The sequence below is a fragment of the Camelina sativa genome, chromosome 15 (assembly GCF_030686135.1).
Source record: "Camelina sativa cultivar CO46 ecotype springtype chromosome 15, ASM3068613v1".
NCBI lineage: Eukaryota > Viridiplantae > Streptophyta > Magnoliopsida > Brassicales > Brassicaceae > Camelina > Camelina sativa.
The window spans coordinates 5,333,543-5,345,562 of record NC_141894.1 but is presented as its reverse complement, the minus strand read 5'-3'; the positions used below and the strand labels follow the sequence as shown (position 1 = coordinate 5,345,562).

At 38.7% G+C, this 12,020-nt stretch overlaps 4 protein-coding genes across 10 annotated transcripts in view; all 4 read left to right on the top strand.

The window, feature by feature from the left end:
• The first annotated feature begins 948 nt into the window (after nucleotides 1-948).
• The window catches only part of LOC104745477 (heat shock 70 kDa protein 4), a 49,639-nt gene continuing 38,567 nt past the window's right edge, over nucleotides 949-12,020 (top strand). Inside the window, exon 1 of the mRNA XM_010466730.2 lies at nucleotides 949-984. The gene's annotated coding sequence lies outside the window, so the exon portion shown is untranslated. The remainder of the gene's footprint in view (nucleotides 985-12,020) is intronic.
• Nucleotides 3,174-6,092, top strand: LOC104748157 (serine/threonine-protein kinase AGC1-5). Of its 4 annotated transcripts, none has more exons than XM_087489712.1 (5): nucleotides 3,196-3,402; nucleotides 3,760-3,808; nucleotides 3,925-3,998; nucleotides 4,090-5,017; nucleotides 5,089-6,092. In XM_087489712.1, exons 4-5 carry the CDS (start codon nucleotides 4,149-4,151, stop codon nucleotides 5,957-5,959), a joined length of 1,740 nt encoding a protein of 579 aa, XP_087345838.1. In that variant the 5' UTR covers nucleotides 3,196-3,402; nucleotides 3,760-3,808; nucleotides 3,925-3,998; nucleotides 4,090-4,148; the 3' UTR covers nucleotides 5,960-6,092. The 4 variants fall into 4 exon arrangements, with proteins under 4 accessions (XP_010468141.3, XP_087345838.1, XP_019092885.2 ...); XM_087489713.1 differs by lacking the exon at nucleotides 3,196-3,402 and adding an exon at nucleotides 3,509-3,640; XM_010469839.3 differs by lacking the exon at nucleotides 3,760-3,808 and having other exon boundaries at nucleotides 3,174-3,402.
• Nucleotides 6,116-7,472, top strand: LOC104745490 (uncharacterized). Its single transcript, XM_010466743.3, has 5 exons — nucleotides 6,116-6,455; nucleotides 6,544-6,678; nucleotides 6,771-6,808; nucleotides 6,892-6,958; nucleotides 7,152-7,472. The coding sequence occupies exons 1-5, from the start codon at nucleotides 6,291-6,293 to the stop codon at nucleotides 7,389-7,391; spliced, it is 645 nt and encodes a 214-aa protein (XP_010465045.1). The 5' UTR covers nucleotides 6,116-6,290; the 3' UTR covers nucleotides 7,392-7,472.
• On the top strand, nucleotides 7,454-11,639 carry LOC104745488 (zinc finger CCCH domain-containing protein 37). 4 transcript variants are annotated; one of them, XM_010466742.3, is made up of 12 exons: nucleotides 7,454-8,091; nucleotides 8,859-9,106; nucleotides 9,494-9,550; nucleotides 9,638-9,709; nucleotides 9,823-9,879; nucleotides 9,991-10,188; nucleotides 10,371-10,408; nucleotides 10,506-10,552; nucleotides 10,652-10,782; nucleotides 10,869-10,922; nucleotides 11,014-11,154; nucleotides 11,246-11,639. In XM_010466742.3, exons 1-12 carry the CDS (start codon nucleotides 7,686-7,688, stop codon nucleotides 11,393-11,395), a joined length of 1,599 nt encoding a protein of 532 aa, XP_010465044.1. In that variant the 5' UTR covers nucleotides 7,454-7,685; the 3' UTR covers nucleotides 11,396-11,639. The 4 variants fall into 4 exon arrangements, with proteins under 4 accessions (XP_010465044.1, XP_010465043.1, XP_087345841.1 ...); XM_010466741.3 differs by having other exon boundaries at nucleotides 7,456-8,091; nucleotides 10,362-10,408; XM_087489715.1 differs by lacking the exon at nucleotides 8,859-9,106 and having other exon boundaries at nucleotides 7,483-8,091.

The following is a 12,020-nucleotide window of genomic DNA, read 5'->3' as shown; positions in this document are numbered from 1 at the left end:
TTAAAACTAAAAAAACTGTATTATGGAGGTGATAGAGACACAAAACATGACATAATGTGTAGTATTTATATATTGGAGTATATCCGAATCGAAAGAGCTGCGTGCACACTGTGTTGCGTTAAACTCCAATCCAAGCTACGCTGGCCTCATCTCAAAAAAAGTATAAACAGTTTAAAATCAAATACTATATCGTATATTCGTAGTGTCACCGCTTGATACTGTGTATATACGGATTGAGCAAACAGTGAAATGTTTTGTTTTTTTTGGTAAAAATGGTTTGTTATTTTATTCACTGGTGTAATATATAGTTAGTATCACCGAACCTTTTAATTTAAGATTATAAACTAATTAAAAGTAATAAAACTATAGATAGTAGAATATCCTAACTGCTCGAGAAATATGAAACGAACGACAAAGACAGTGGATGATGAAAGGGAGATTAATTCAAACTGCCAGTTTGCACTTTGCACACAATAAAGTTATACGCTTAAAACAATCTTAAGGTGACGACAAAAGAAAAATATTATAACAACCCTAAGGAGACTTCATGGACGGCTTACAATGCTATTTCCATTATCTCCTTAATTCATATCAATTGCACATACAAAGAAGAAAGAAAAAGCTATATATTTACATAGCAAATTACCAATTTTTTTGGTCCAGACCAGGGATCAATTCTCCCCAGATACGTAATTGCTATTCATTTACTATGTGGCCACATGGATATGAGTCCTTGCTTACGGTCTATTTGAATATCCGGAGACAGGATCTATCTGTGGGCTGCATCTCCTCTAAAAATTAGTTTCGGGCTCTTCCATTGATATGGGGATTTATTCTGAATTATAAAAAAGAAAAAAAAAATTACCAATTTCTGCATTGTGATTCAATAAGTTCGATAGGTTATGTAGCTCAGTAGCGTAGACTACTGCATGACGGCGTTCTACTATGTTTTTTTTTTTTTCCATCTGTCATAATAAGTCGACAGTGCTGAATAATACAGGGAGGTGTATTGACTATTTATTTGGTTTAATCACGGGTCTTTTCGGTGATTTTAATAAAATTAAATGTTGGTAACACTAACAAGTTACAAGGCTTTGCTGATTCAGTGAATTATATCTTCAACCATGCATAGAGATTAAAATGAATACATAATAGCGAATATTTGAAACTGTTTTGTTTTATAATTGGGTAGATTTGAACTGTTTTATTTTATTGTGAGAAGAACAAGTAATTGTATTGAGAAGATGATATGGTAAAAGGATAAAGGCATGAAAGGCCGGTGTTGATTGATTCTCTGCCGCAAGTATAGAGAAAAAACGACTTATACCATAATAATTACAAGCAAGTAGCCACATGACGATATTTATTTTGTGCGCTAGTCATTTATAACCATTTGTATGATAAACGTGAATACGAATAGGCCAGGCAAAGAAAACATGAAGACAGAATATGCTATTTAAACCAAATTGAATTTTTCTTTCTAAAAATAAAGAAAATATATATTCATTTTGTTATTAGGATCATAGAAGAGGGTAACTAATATCGTCGTCGTTAGTGTGGATGTACTCTACTATGATATTGGTTGGTTAAACTAAAAGACTAACAAGTAACAATCTGTGATATCACCAAACGCCTCATTGTTGCCAACGATTTGTTGGGAGTTGGGACCCCACGTATGTCAAACAACTCACCCCTAGCGATGTAGCAATGGGCCAAACCGTTGCGGTTTGTATCCAATATGATTTGGTCCGTCAATCACGGATCGGTCCACACTAAAGTATATATAGAAGAAAAAAGAGTGGTTTAATTTGGACGGATGGGCCATTGCAAACTTAATCTTAAACAAGCTGAATCAGGTTTGCGAGTAGTTGTTATGCAGTCAATCATTTTGTAACCGCATATACCTATTACTATGTAAGTTTCGTTTTCATCTCTATACAAAAACCAGTTTTTATAGCTAGATCTTGAAGAAGAAAAACCAAAAGAGTCGTCAATACTATACTTTTGACATGAAATCACTTGATTAGTGTATATATTTGCCAGTGTTCAAGAAAGCGCTAGGCGGTATCTGGGCGGTGACCCAGCGTCTAGCGCCTAGAACGCCTAATCGAGACCTAAACGGTTTTTAGGCGGTTTAGGCGTTTACAACATAAAACATTATATATATAAAATTATGTACAAATATATGTTAGAAAAATAAAATAAAAATTATAAATTATAAACAAAATTAACAAAAATACATTTATTTAAGTTATATTAACAACATATAAACATTTATAATTACGTATACAAATATAAAACTTAATAATTTAAATCTATATAGTTAAAAATCAAAAATAAATATTAAAATTAAATTAATGTAATTTTAAGCGGTTTAGGCGGTCATCTAGGCGTCTACTGAGCGCCTAGCGCTTAGACGGCGCCTAGGCGGCCGCCTAGACCGTTTTCTTGAACACTGATATTTGCTAGACTAACTGAAATAATACTGCATTGTAGGTTTATACATGTATGTGTACAAACACACGTCAAAAAAAAGAATGACCGTATCTATACTTGCACCTTCGTTAAGTAAGTGGTGTATACATGTACGTATGGTACAAGGAAAGGAGGGGAGATGGTGTATAATGTTATCATGACATCATCCATATGCCCCGCCATTGCTTGATTTCCGGATCATCTATCTTATAATTGGTTTTTTTGTATTTATCCCATAATTGATTTCTTTTTGTATTCATCTCTTTGACATACAGTATACAACAAACACACAACTCACGGAATTCAGAAAAAGAGAACTTTTGCATTTCAATTGAAGATATTAAATAATAAGATTATAATTTTACTCTAAAAGAAGCAAACAGAATTATATGCTTAACCATAAAGCTACTTATCCTAGTTGTGTAATTTGTGGGTTATTTGATTATCTTCTCCAGTCCCAACGTTTATTAATTATTGTAAGATAAACATCTAGCAATGCAATTCTTCTACTCATACAAATCTATTAGAAAAGAGAACGTATGCATTATTTTTCACAAAATAAAAGAAAAAACTATTTTTTCTTAGAAAGAGGAGCAAAGTGTATATTAAGATGGGCCTAAGTTTTGTACGGGCTTATGATAATTCTAACTAAAATGGGCTTTAATAAATAAGCCCATGAGTCGTAAATAAACAAATTCGCGGTCGGTCTCCCGTGTTTCTGGGTCGCTGCTGTTATTCGTCGGCGATGGAATCGGAGAGGAAAGACAAATACTTTGCAACTCCTTTGACTTGGTATCCCAGAGTCATGCTTCTTTTTCGAAAAACCGTTGCTAACGGTTCGAACCCACTACCTTGGACGCCATCAAGAACAGTTCAATTGGAAACATCACTTTCTTCTCCCTTGGTCAGAAGAAGAGGAGAGACCAGGTTAGCTATTTACTGTAACTAAGCTCTTCATATGTCTTCTGTCGATGAACCAAATTAGGTAAAAATGATTAATTTAGACAAAAAAATATGGAATTAGGGAGAGAGAGAGGAATAAACGGCAATGTATGCGTAAGAGAGGGATGAGAGGCTAAGAAAGTTTCCCTCTCTCCATCTCTTTTGCATCTCCTCTTGTCTCTCCTCCTTTGAAAATGTTCTCTCTCTCTCTCTGCTTTTCCAGGTTGAGATACTATTAAGGGGATTTTTTTATACGTTTACAAAGACAGGACATTTCAACTCCCTCTTTCTTCATTTCTGGATTTCGAATCTTGGAACTTATTTTTTTTGTCTTTGTTTTAGAGTTTGAGAATTGCATTATGGGAACTACATACTCTTATCTCTAAACATGGTTCGCATTCTTGATTTTTCGTAACCTGTTTCAAGATTTTCACTTTTTTCGTTTCTCTGACGCATTACAATCTCTTTCTTTTTGTATGTGTGTTGTTCCTTGCTTTCTGGTGGCAGTTTCTTCGGTTTGACATGGTTTGATTCTCCTCAGCTTGTTCTTTTATATCAGCAAGGAAGCGTGATCATCTCAGGTAAAGCGGGATTTTAATGTTTCTTGTTGTTGTCTTCATGTTACATAGCAACAACGGATATTTAAGGTGATGTCTTTGATGATGTTCGTAGGTGAGCTACTTTATTATAACCGAAGAACCATCATCATCAACCTGGAGACGTTCTGAAAAATGGACTTAGCTTCCAAGAAGAACACAGCTAATGTCGGCTCCAAGGAGATTGACCCAAACGTAAAACCTAAGTCGCCTCGTGCAAACCTCTCTCCATTTTCACTTAAACTAGGAGACAATGTTCCCAGGAACCCTCATTTCGATCCCAAGAAGATGGATCCTCTTGTCAAACATCAACCACCAAAGTCTCATGAACCTCCTCCCACTGCAACGAGAGCTGCCAACAACGAGGGTGATTTAAAGCATAACCCCTATTCTAGCGATGGTGATAGCTTACCTATGCGGAAGAATCCTCTTAAAAATCTTCATTATGATCCCAAGAAGATTGTTCCTTTAACCACCCCTGAGATACAATCACCAAGCGGCAGAAATCATCACCACCCTAGGACTAAGTCCCCAGACAACAAGAGAGCCCCTAGAAATAATGCGGACTATACCTATGGTGATAACTCGGTCGGTCCATCAGCTACACCTTTCAAGCCTCACACAGGAGGTGACGTGAGATGGGATGCCATTAACTCAGTCGCTTCAAGAGGTCCTCAAATAGGTCTTGACAATTTCAGGCTTCTGAAACGTCTAGGGTATGGTGACATAGGCAGCGTTTATCTTGCGGACCTGCGAGGGACAAATGCAGTTTTTGCGATGAAGGTCATGGATAAGGCCTCCTTGGCTAGCAGAAACAAGTTGCTGAGGGCGCAGACCGAAAGAGAAATCCTATCTCTGCTTGATCATCCTTTCTTACCGACACTCTATTCTTACTTTGAGACCGATAAATTCTACTGTCTGGTCATGGAGTTCTGCAGCGGCGGAAATCTCCATTCTCTCAGACAGAAGCAGCCCAGCAGGCGTTTCACAGAAGAGGCTGCGAGGTTAGTAAAAACATTCTATGTATTTGGCGTTGGAGCTTACATATTATCTTCTCTGATGAGTTTGTTGACAGGTTCTACGCGTCTGAAGTGCTATTGGCTTTGGAATATCTACACATGCTGGGGATTGTGTACAGAGACTTAAAACCAGAGAACATCCTTGTTCGAGATGAAGGCCACATAATGCTCTCTGACTTCGACCTTTCCCTCCGTTGCACTTTTAATCCAACCCTCGTCAAGTCCTCCTCAGTCTGCAGCGGGGGAGGTGCTATCCTCAACGAGGAGTTTGCCGTCAATGGCTGCATGCATCCATCTGCCTTTCTTCCCCGCCTCCTCCCTTCCAAGAAAACCCGTAAAGCCAAATCCGACTCTGGCCTCGGTGGCCTCTCTATGCCAGAGCTCATGGCTGAGCCAACAGATGTGCGGTCAATGTCCTTTGTGGGCACGCACGAGTACCTTGCTCCAGAAATCATTCGTGGCGAAGGACATGGCAGTGCTGTGGACTGGTGGACGTTCGGGATCTTCCTCTACGAGCTTCTCCATGGGACCACACCGTTCAAGGGGCAAGGAAACAGAGCCACGCTGCACAATGTGGTGGGTCAGCCACTGAAGTTCCCGGATAGCCCGCATGTGAGCTCAGCGGCACGTGATCTCATCCGTGGACTTCTAGTGAAGGATCCTCACAGAAGGATTGCTTACACACGGGGAGCCACAGAGATAAAGCAACACCCTTTCTTTGAAGGAGTGAATTGGGCTCTGGTGCGCAGTGCTTCCCCTCCTCACATTCCTGACCCTGTTGACTTGGGACCATACACTGCCTCTAAAGGGAAGGCCAAGAACCATGGAGTTGGTGATCACGGTAGCTCAATGAAGCCTGAGCCTCTGGTCGCCTGTGCTGCTGGTCCAACCGATGATACGGCATATATAGATTTCGAGTACTTTTAGACTAAAAACTTCACAAAGCTGAAAAACTTCTATGTGTTTTTTTGTTCATATTCTTAATTTTTGACCAATACAAATTGTGATTGATAAACAAGGACAAATTACTTGGTTTAAGAGACATGAGTTTTTACTAAAAGGGTTAAAGCATATTTTGTTTGTAAGATAACATTTGTCATTGTGAAAAATCTACAAAAAGCTTCTTTGAGTCAAAATGTCCCAAGAGACAACCTTGTCGACATAACAAAGCCATTGGTTCCCAATATCTCGCTGCCCCTTTCTTATCATCATCCGTACAAAATAACTCTCAAGTTCCTTCCTTTAACACTGAGCAGAGATGTTGAAGCACTGTTTTTTATCTCATAACGCCGCCAGTGATCTCTATTTCCCTTTCTCCAACTCCAGATTCAACCCTGCAAGTTGCCGAAAGAAGCCACCTCGTCTCACCTCCTGCGTTGTCAATGTTGGATTCCAAGATATCGCTGAGGTCATCCACAACAAGGTTTCACCTTTTTTCTCTTCTTTCATTCCTTTTTTCTTTTTCTTGGGAGGGTCATCGTTACTTACTTTTAGATTTCACCGGCGTAAAGGTACTCATAGCTGCTGGGACTTCTGCTGTGATTGGGCAGCTCTCTAAGCCCTTCACTTCTGTGGTTTTGTATGGGAAAAAATTGGACTTTAGAAGTGTCTTTCAAGCTGGTGGTTTCCCTTCAACACATTCATCTGTAAGCTCTGCTCTTTCTTACTCTTTGTTGCCTCTTATAACCGTGTTTGTCTACTTCTCTGATATTGTGGCCTGATTCCTGAAAAAAATCAGTCTGTTGTGGCTGCAGCAACTGCAATTGCTTTTGAAAGGTGCTTAGCTTGAAAACCTTTCTTTTCTCAATTCCCCCAAATTGTATATTCACTTTATGTAATTTCCTATGGTTTGGTTTCAGGGGTTTTGCTGATTCCATTTTTGGTCTAACTGTGGTTTATGCTGGCCTTATCATGTATGATGCCCAGGTACTTTTCCCCTTTTTCCCCAAAATTCCAACTTGCATTCCACAAGTAGCTTTTGAATTGAAGTCTCAGTAAACCTCTTGTATCTATAGATCTTGGTTGGTTCTCCTCAGTGTCTGATTCATGCTTTTAGTTATTGCTTGTATAGGATATGAATTAATGTCTCATATCTCATATTTGATTGGTACAATCACAGGGGGTGAGGAGAGAAGTTGGAAAACATGCGAAAGTGTTGAACAAACTAACAGCTAATGCTAGTAGAAGTGAAGTGATGAGTTTAAAGGGCAACAAATCTAATAAGGTTTTACAAGCAGACGAGATCAGTGAGGAAGTTGTTCCACCATTGAAAGAATCAATAGGACACACTGAAGTTGAAGTCATAGCAGGGGCTTTCTTCGGTTTCTTAGTTACCTTCAGTGTTTATTCCCTTCTGTAATAAAAAAAAAAAAAGCTCCAAACTTTTATAAACTATATATACATTTTTGTATTGTGATAAGAAAGAAAGAGAATTTAATAATGTTGAAATTGCAATTAAACAGAATCAGTGGTAATGTCAAAATCAGTTTTGATAGATCTGAGAGAATTGTTCTGTTTTCGTTGGTTGGTTTGCTTAGACTTGGAACAATAAAAAAGTAGAGAAACCCCACAAACACAACACACACAATAGAGTTTGACACCAAAAAGTAGAAAGCTTTCCTTTAGGGTTTCTCTTTTTTTCCCTTTCAATCGAATGGCACATCGTCAATTGTACAGCTACGCTCTTCATCAACCTTCCTACACTGCTGCCTCTGCCTCTGCCGTATCTCCAGCTCCTCCGCCGCAACCGCCAATTACTGCTCTTTCCTCTCTCTACGGTTCTTCTTCCTCTGCTGCTGACCATTATTATCCAGATACCACGTTTCGTTTCTTAGTTCGTGACGGATCCGAAGCTTTGAGCAACTACAACAATTCAGGGACTCTTGCATCGTCTTCCGCTATGTATCACCACCATCTGCCTAACACGACGGCATCGCATTTGGCGTATCCGCAACTGCTTCAGCATCAGGATGCTTCTTCTTGGCCGCCTGGTGTCGAAGTTCCAGGTGCTGCTTCCGCCGTCGAGCCTCTTCCTCCTGGTGTCAAACGCACATCTGAAGGTATGCTCTTTTTCTTACTATTCTGAGATCTGCATCATTTTCTTATTTATTGCTTGGTATAACTAACTATGCCTCATAATTTGGAAATTTAAAGACTTTAGCTTTACTCTTTTCTCTGCTCATCGTGATTCTAGTTCTGGTCATAGCGGAGACTTTAAACTTCAGGTCTCTTCAATTGCAGCATAAAAAACACAGCTTTAATGATGGTCTCTACTCTAGCTTGATTTTTTTCTAGGAGAGATCTTACTTTACATTTACATTAGCACAGTTATTGTTGGGTTGTATTCATTTGTGCTTTCTAGTTAGCTAGAATTGAGGTTTGCATTGGTTTGCCCAGCTGCTTTGTTTTGTGTTTGGACATTTAAGTTAGAATCATCTCTCTAAGGAGATGCAATTCAGATCGAATTACACCTATGTATAAACTATAAAGCTTATTGTAGTGTTCTTGTTTTAAGTCTTTGTTGCTTTAGAAGTGCCTGAAGACAATTGTTTTTAAACTTGACCTCAATGTTTTGAGTTGAACACCTTAGTGATTATGCAGTATTAATTGATGCACTCTATGGTTTTCAATAGACTTTAAGAAATGATTGTGTGTAAACCATAATTTCTTACTGGAAGTTTAACTTAAGATACGATTGATGCTATATTTTGGTTTCAGCTGTAAGTATCTCCTACATTTATTACCCCAAATTTATTTTCAAAGTATACTTATACTCAGTACATATATTCTCATTTCGTTGTATATTATTGTTTATTATGTAATCTAGCGCTCTACTATCCGACTCTGTTGGGTGCCCATAATACAATTGGTCAAACCGAAGCTTGGTATACAACAGACTATTTTACCAAGCGCCCTAAGTTGGAGAGTACGAGCCATTTGCCTGTATATCCACAGAGGGCAGGGGAGAAGGATTGTACCCACTATATGCAAACAAGAACATGTAAATTTGGAGATAGCTGCAAGTTTGATCATCCTATTTGGGTTCCTGAGGGCGGAATCCCAGATTGGAAAGAGGTGATCGTTTACTACTATCTAAGTATTTCTTATGCCCTCATATGATATTTACATTACTATTATAACGTTTTTCTATATTGTGGTATGTACTTATATGTTTTATACTGCGGGAGTTTGTGCCTAATTACTTTTTAACTATATATATTGTTTTTGCTTGGTCTCGGAGGTCATAGATTTACTACATTATTATAAAAGTAAAGACATGACATATGGTATCTTGATTGTGAGTCAACACTTGAGCTTCTGCGACCATGTTTGTCATCCGTGCTCTTACCTTTGTCAGATCATTCCTTGAATTGGAAGAGACAACATACTCATTGTCTAGGCATTCCATGATAAAAATGATATGATTGTTTTTGCTTATGAATATCTATCTTTTTAATTCAGGCACCAGTTGTTCCAAATGAAGAGTACCCTGAGAGGCCAGGAGAACCAGATTGTCCTGTAAGCTGTTCGTGAAAACTTTTCGAGCTATATTATTTCTGTTTTGCCTGAGGATCTGATTATCTTTTGTATTTCACTGCTGTCTAGTACTACATAAAAACACAACGCTGCAAATATGCTTCAAGGTGCAAGTTTAATCATCCGAGAGCTGAGGCTGCAGTAAGTGACTTTTCCATTTTGCCCATAAAATCTAGTGCTTGTAATATGTGCTGGTTTAGTTTTTTCTTGGATTGTGCATGCACATAAAAGCATTATGCTCTTATGTATTTCAGGTTAGTGTTGAGAATCAAGATGTATTGCCTGAGAGGCCTTCTGAACCTATGTGCACAGTAAGATATACACATAGTAGACTCATTAATACATATCCGCTTTTTGTAAATTCCCTTACAGATGAAACTGATTTTGATTAGTAATTTGACAATGTTTCGTTTCTGCATCAGTTCTACATGAAGACTGGAAAATGTAAATTTGGTTTAACATGCAAGTTCCACCATCCAAAGGATATCCAGCTACCATCATCTAGTCAAGATAATGGTAGCAGTGAGGTGTTAACCAGTGATCCTGATGCCACAAACAATCCGCATGTCACATTTACCCCAGCGTTGTATCACAACTCGAAAGGATTACCTGTTAGACCGGTAATGAATACATCACTTTGCCTTTCTACTGATCTATTATCTTATAGGCACAATTGGTGAACTTTTTAGTGTCTCGTATGCACTATACTTAGAACTGATGAAGATGGTTTGTTAGCATTATATGCTGGCATGTTCTGAGATCTGAGAATGAAGTTTCACTAACTAGACTGTAGCTTTTGCAGGGTGAAGCGGACTGTCCATTCTATCTCAAAACTGGAAGGTGAATATCTGTTGTACAATACTAGTTCGTTGGTTACAACCTTGCTAATAAAACTGTGACATTAACGTTTTAACTGGTTTTCCGTTTCCACAATCAGCTGCAAGTATGGCGCCACTTGTCGCTACAATCACCCTGAGAGGACTGGTTTGTGATCATATCAATATTTGTCGTTCTTAGAAGCTTTAACGTATCACTTTCATCTCTTAATTCTTGTGATGTGCGATGTTTTGATTTTGTGCACAGCATTCATCCCCCAAGTCATCCCCCAAGCTGCTGGGATAAACTATTCTCTACTTTCGTCGAACGCTGCGAATTTAAACCTTGGGATGGTTACACCAGCTACCTCCCTCTATCAGACTTTGTCTCAACCCACGGTAAATGCCTTATATTCATGTTGTAGGAAATTTTCAAAAGCTCCTCCCTAAGTTGCTAGAGGTTTACAAAGTTGAGCTTGTTGCAGCTTGGAGCGGTTTCAGCAACTTATCCCCAAAGACCTGGACAATCAGAATGTGACGTGGGTATTCTTGTTTCTTCTTGAGATAGTTGAGCTGTGCTTCTACATGTCTGTTGGACTTACCAAAAAGTCTTCTTCTCCAATATTACAGTACTACATGAAGACAGGGGAGTGCAAGTTTGGAGAGAGATGCAGGTTCCATCACCCAGCAGATAGGTTAAGTGCAACGACCAAACAAGCTTCTCAACAACCGAATGTAAAGCTGAGCCTTGCAGGGTATCCCAGAAGAGAGGTACCTACAAGTACAAAGTGTGTATCGTTTGAAGCGTGCATGTTATGAGTTTGTGTGCTAATGCCATAGAATTAAAAAAAAACTGTTGCAGGGTGCGCTTAATTGCCCTTATTACATGAAGACAGGGACTTGCAAATATGGGGCAACATGCAAGTTTGACCATCCTCCTCCAGGTGAGGTGATGGCTAAGACCACTTCAGAAGCTGATGCTGCTGGAGCAACAACAGACACTACTCAATGAGTATCCCCAGCTTTGTGTACGATAAGATGATAATGTGTTCAGGCTGATTGTGTTGTAATCTTAGTTTACTTTGTATGTTCTTTATCTGTTTCGTTTCAAAATGCTTCTCCCCCCTCCCTGGGTTCTCCATATCATCGTAAAACGAAAAGAAAAGCTTGAGCGAGTATTCTTTTACTGAGTAAAAAATTCCTATCTTACTATTTTTGCTCAGTTGAGCTAATATAAAGTCAAAGGTGTTCCACTACTGTGTTCTCAATGATTCAATACTGTAATCGGATTGATCCTCCGTTGATTTGGTCCCCTTGGTAAATGCCGTTTCCCTTGTGATTTTTTGTTGATGGCAATTATTATCAGTAAACTCCAACCAATCACCCCAGTAAGATGAATCAATACGTATCAACAAAGATGTGACAGTTTGACAGAGAGCCAGTGCATGTAACATGCTTCTTCAGCAAGAAACACGTCGGTGCTAACTGCTAAATCATAAAAGGTGGGGTCCTAAATTTTGTTCTTGTAAGTTGAAGAAGAGGACATGAAACATAAGGCAAAAGGAGAGGAATACAAGGACTCATTTGACTGCACAAGTTTTTGTTCCTTTGATGAAACATGTGAACACCTCTATTAA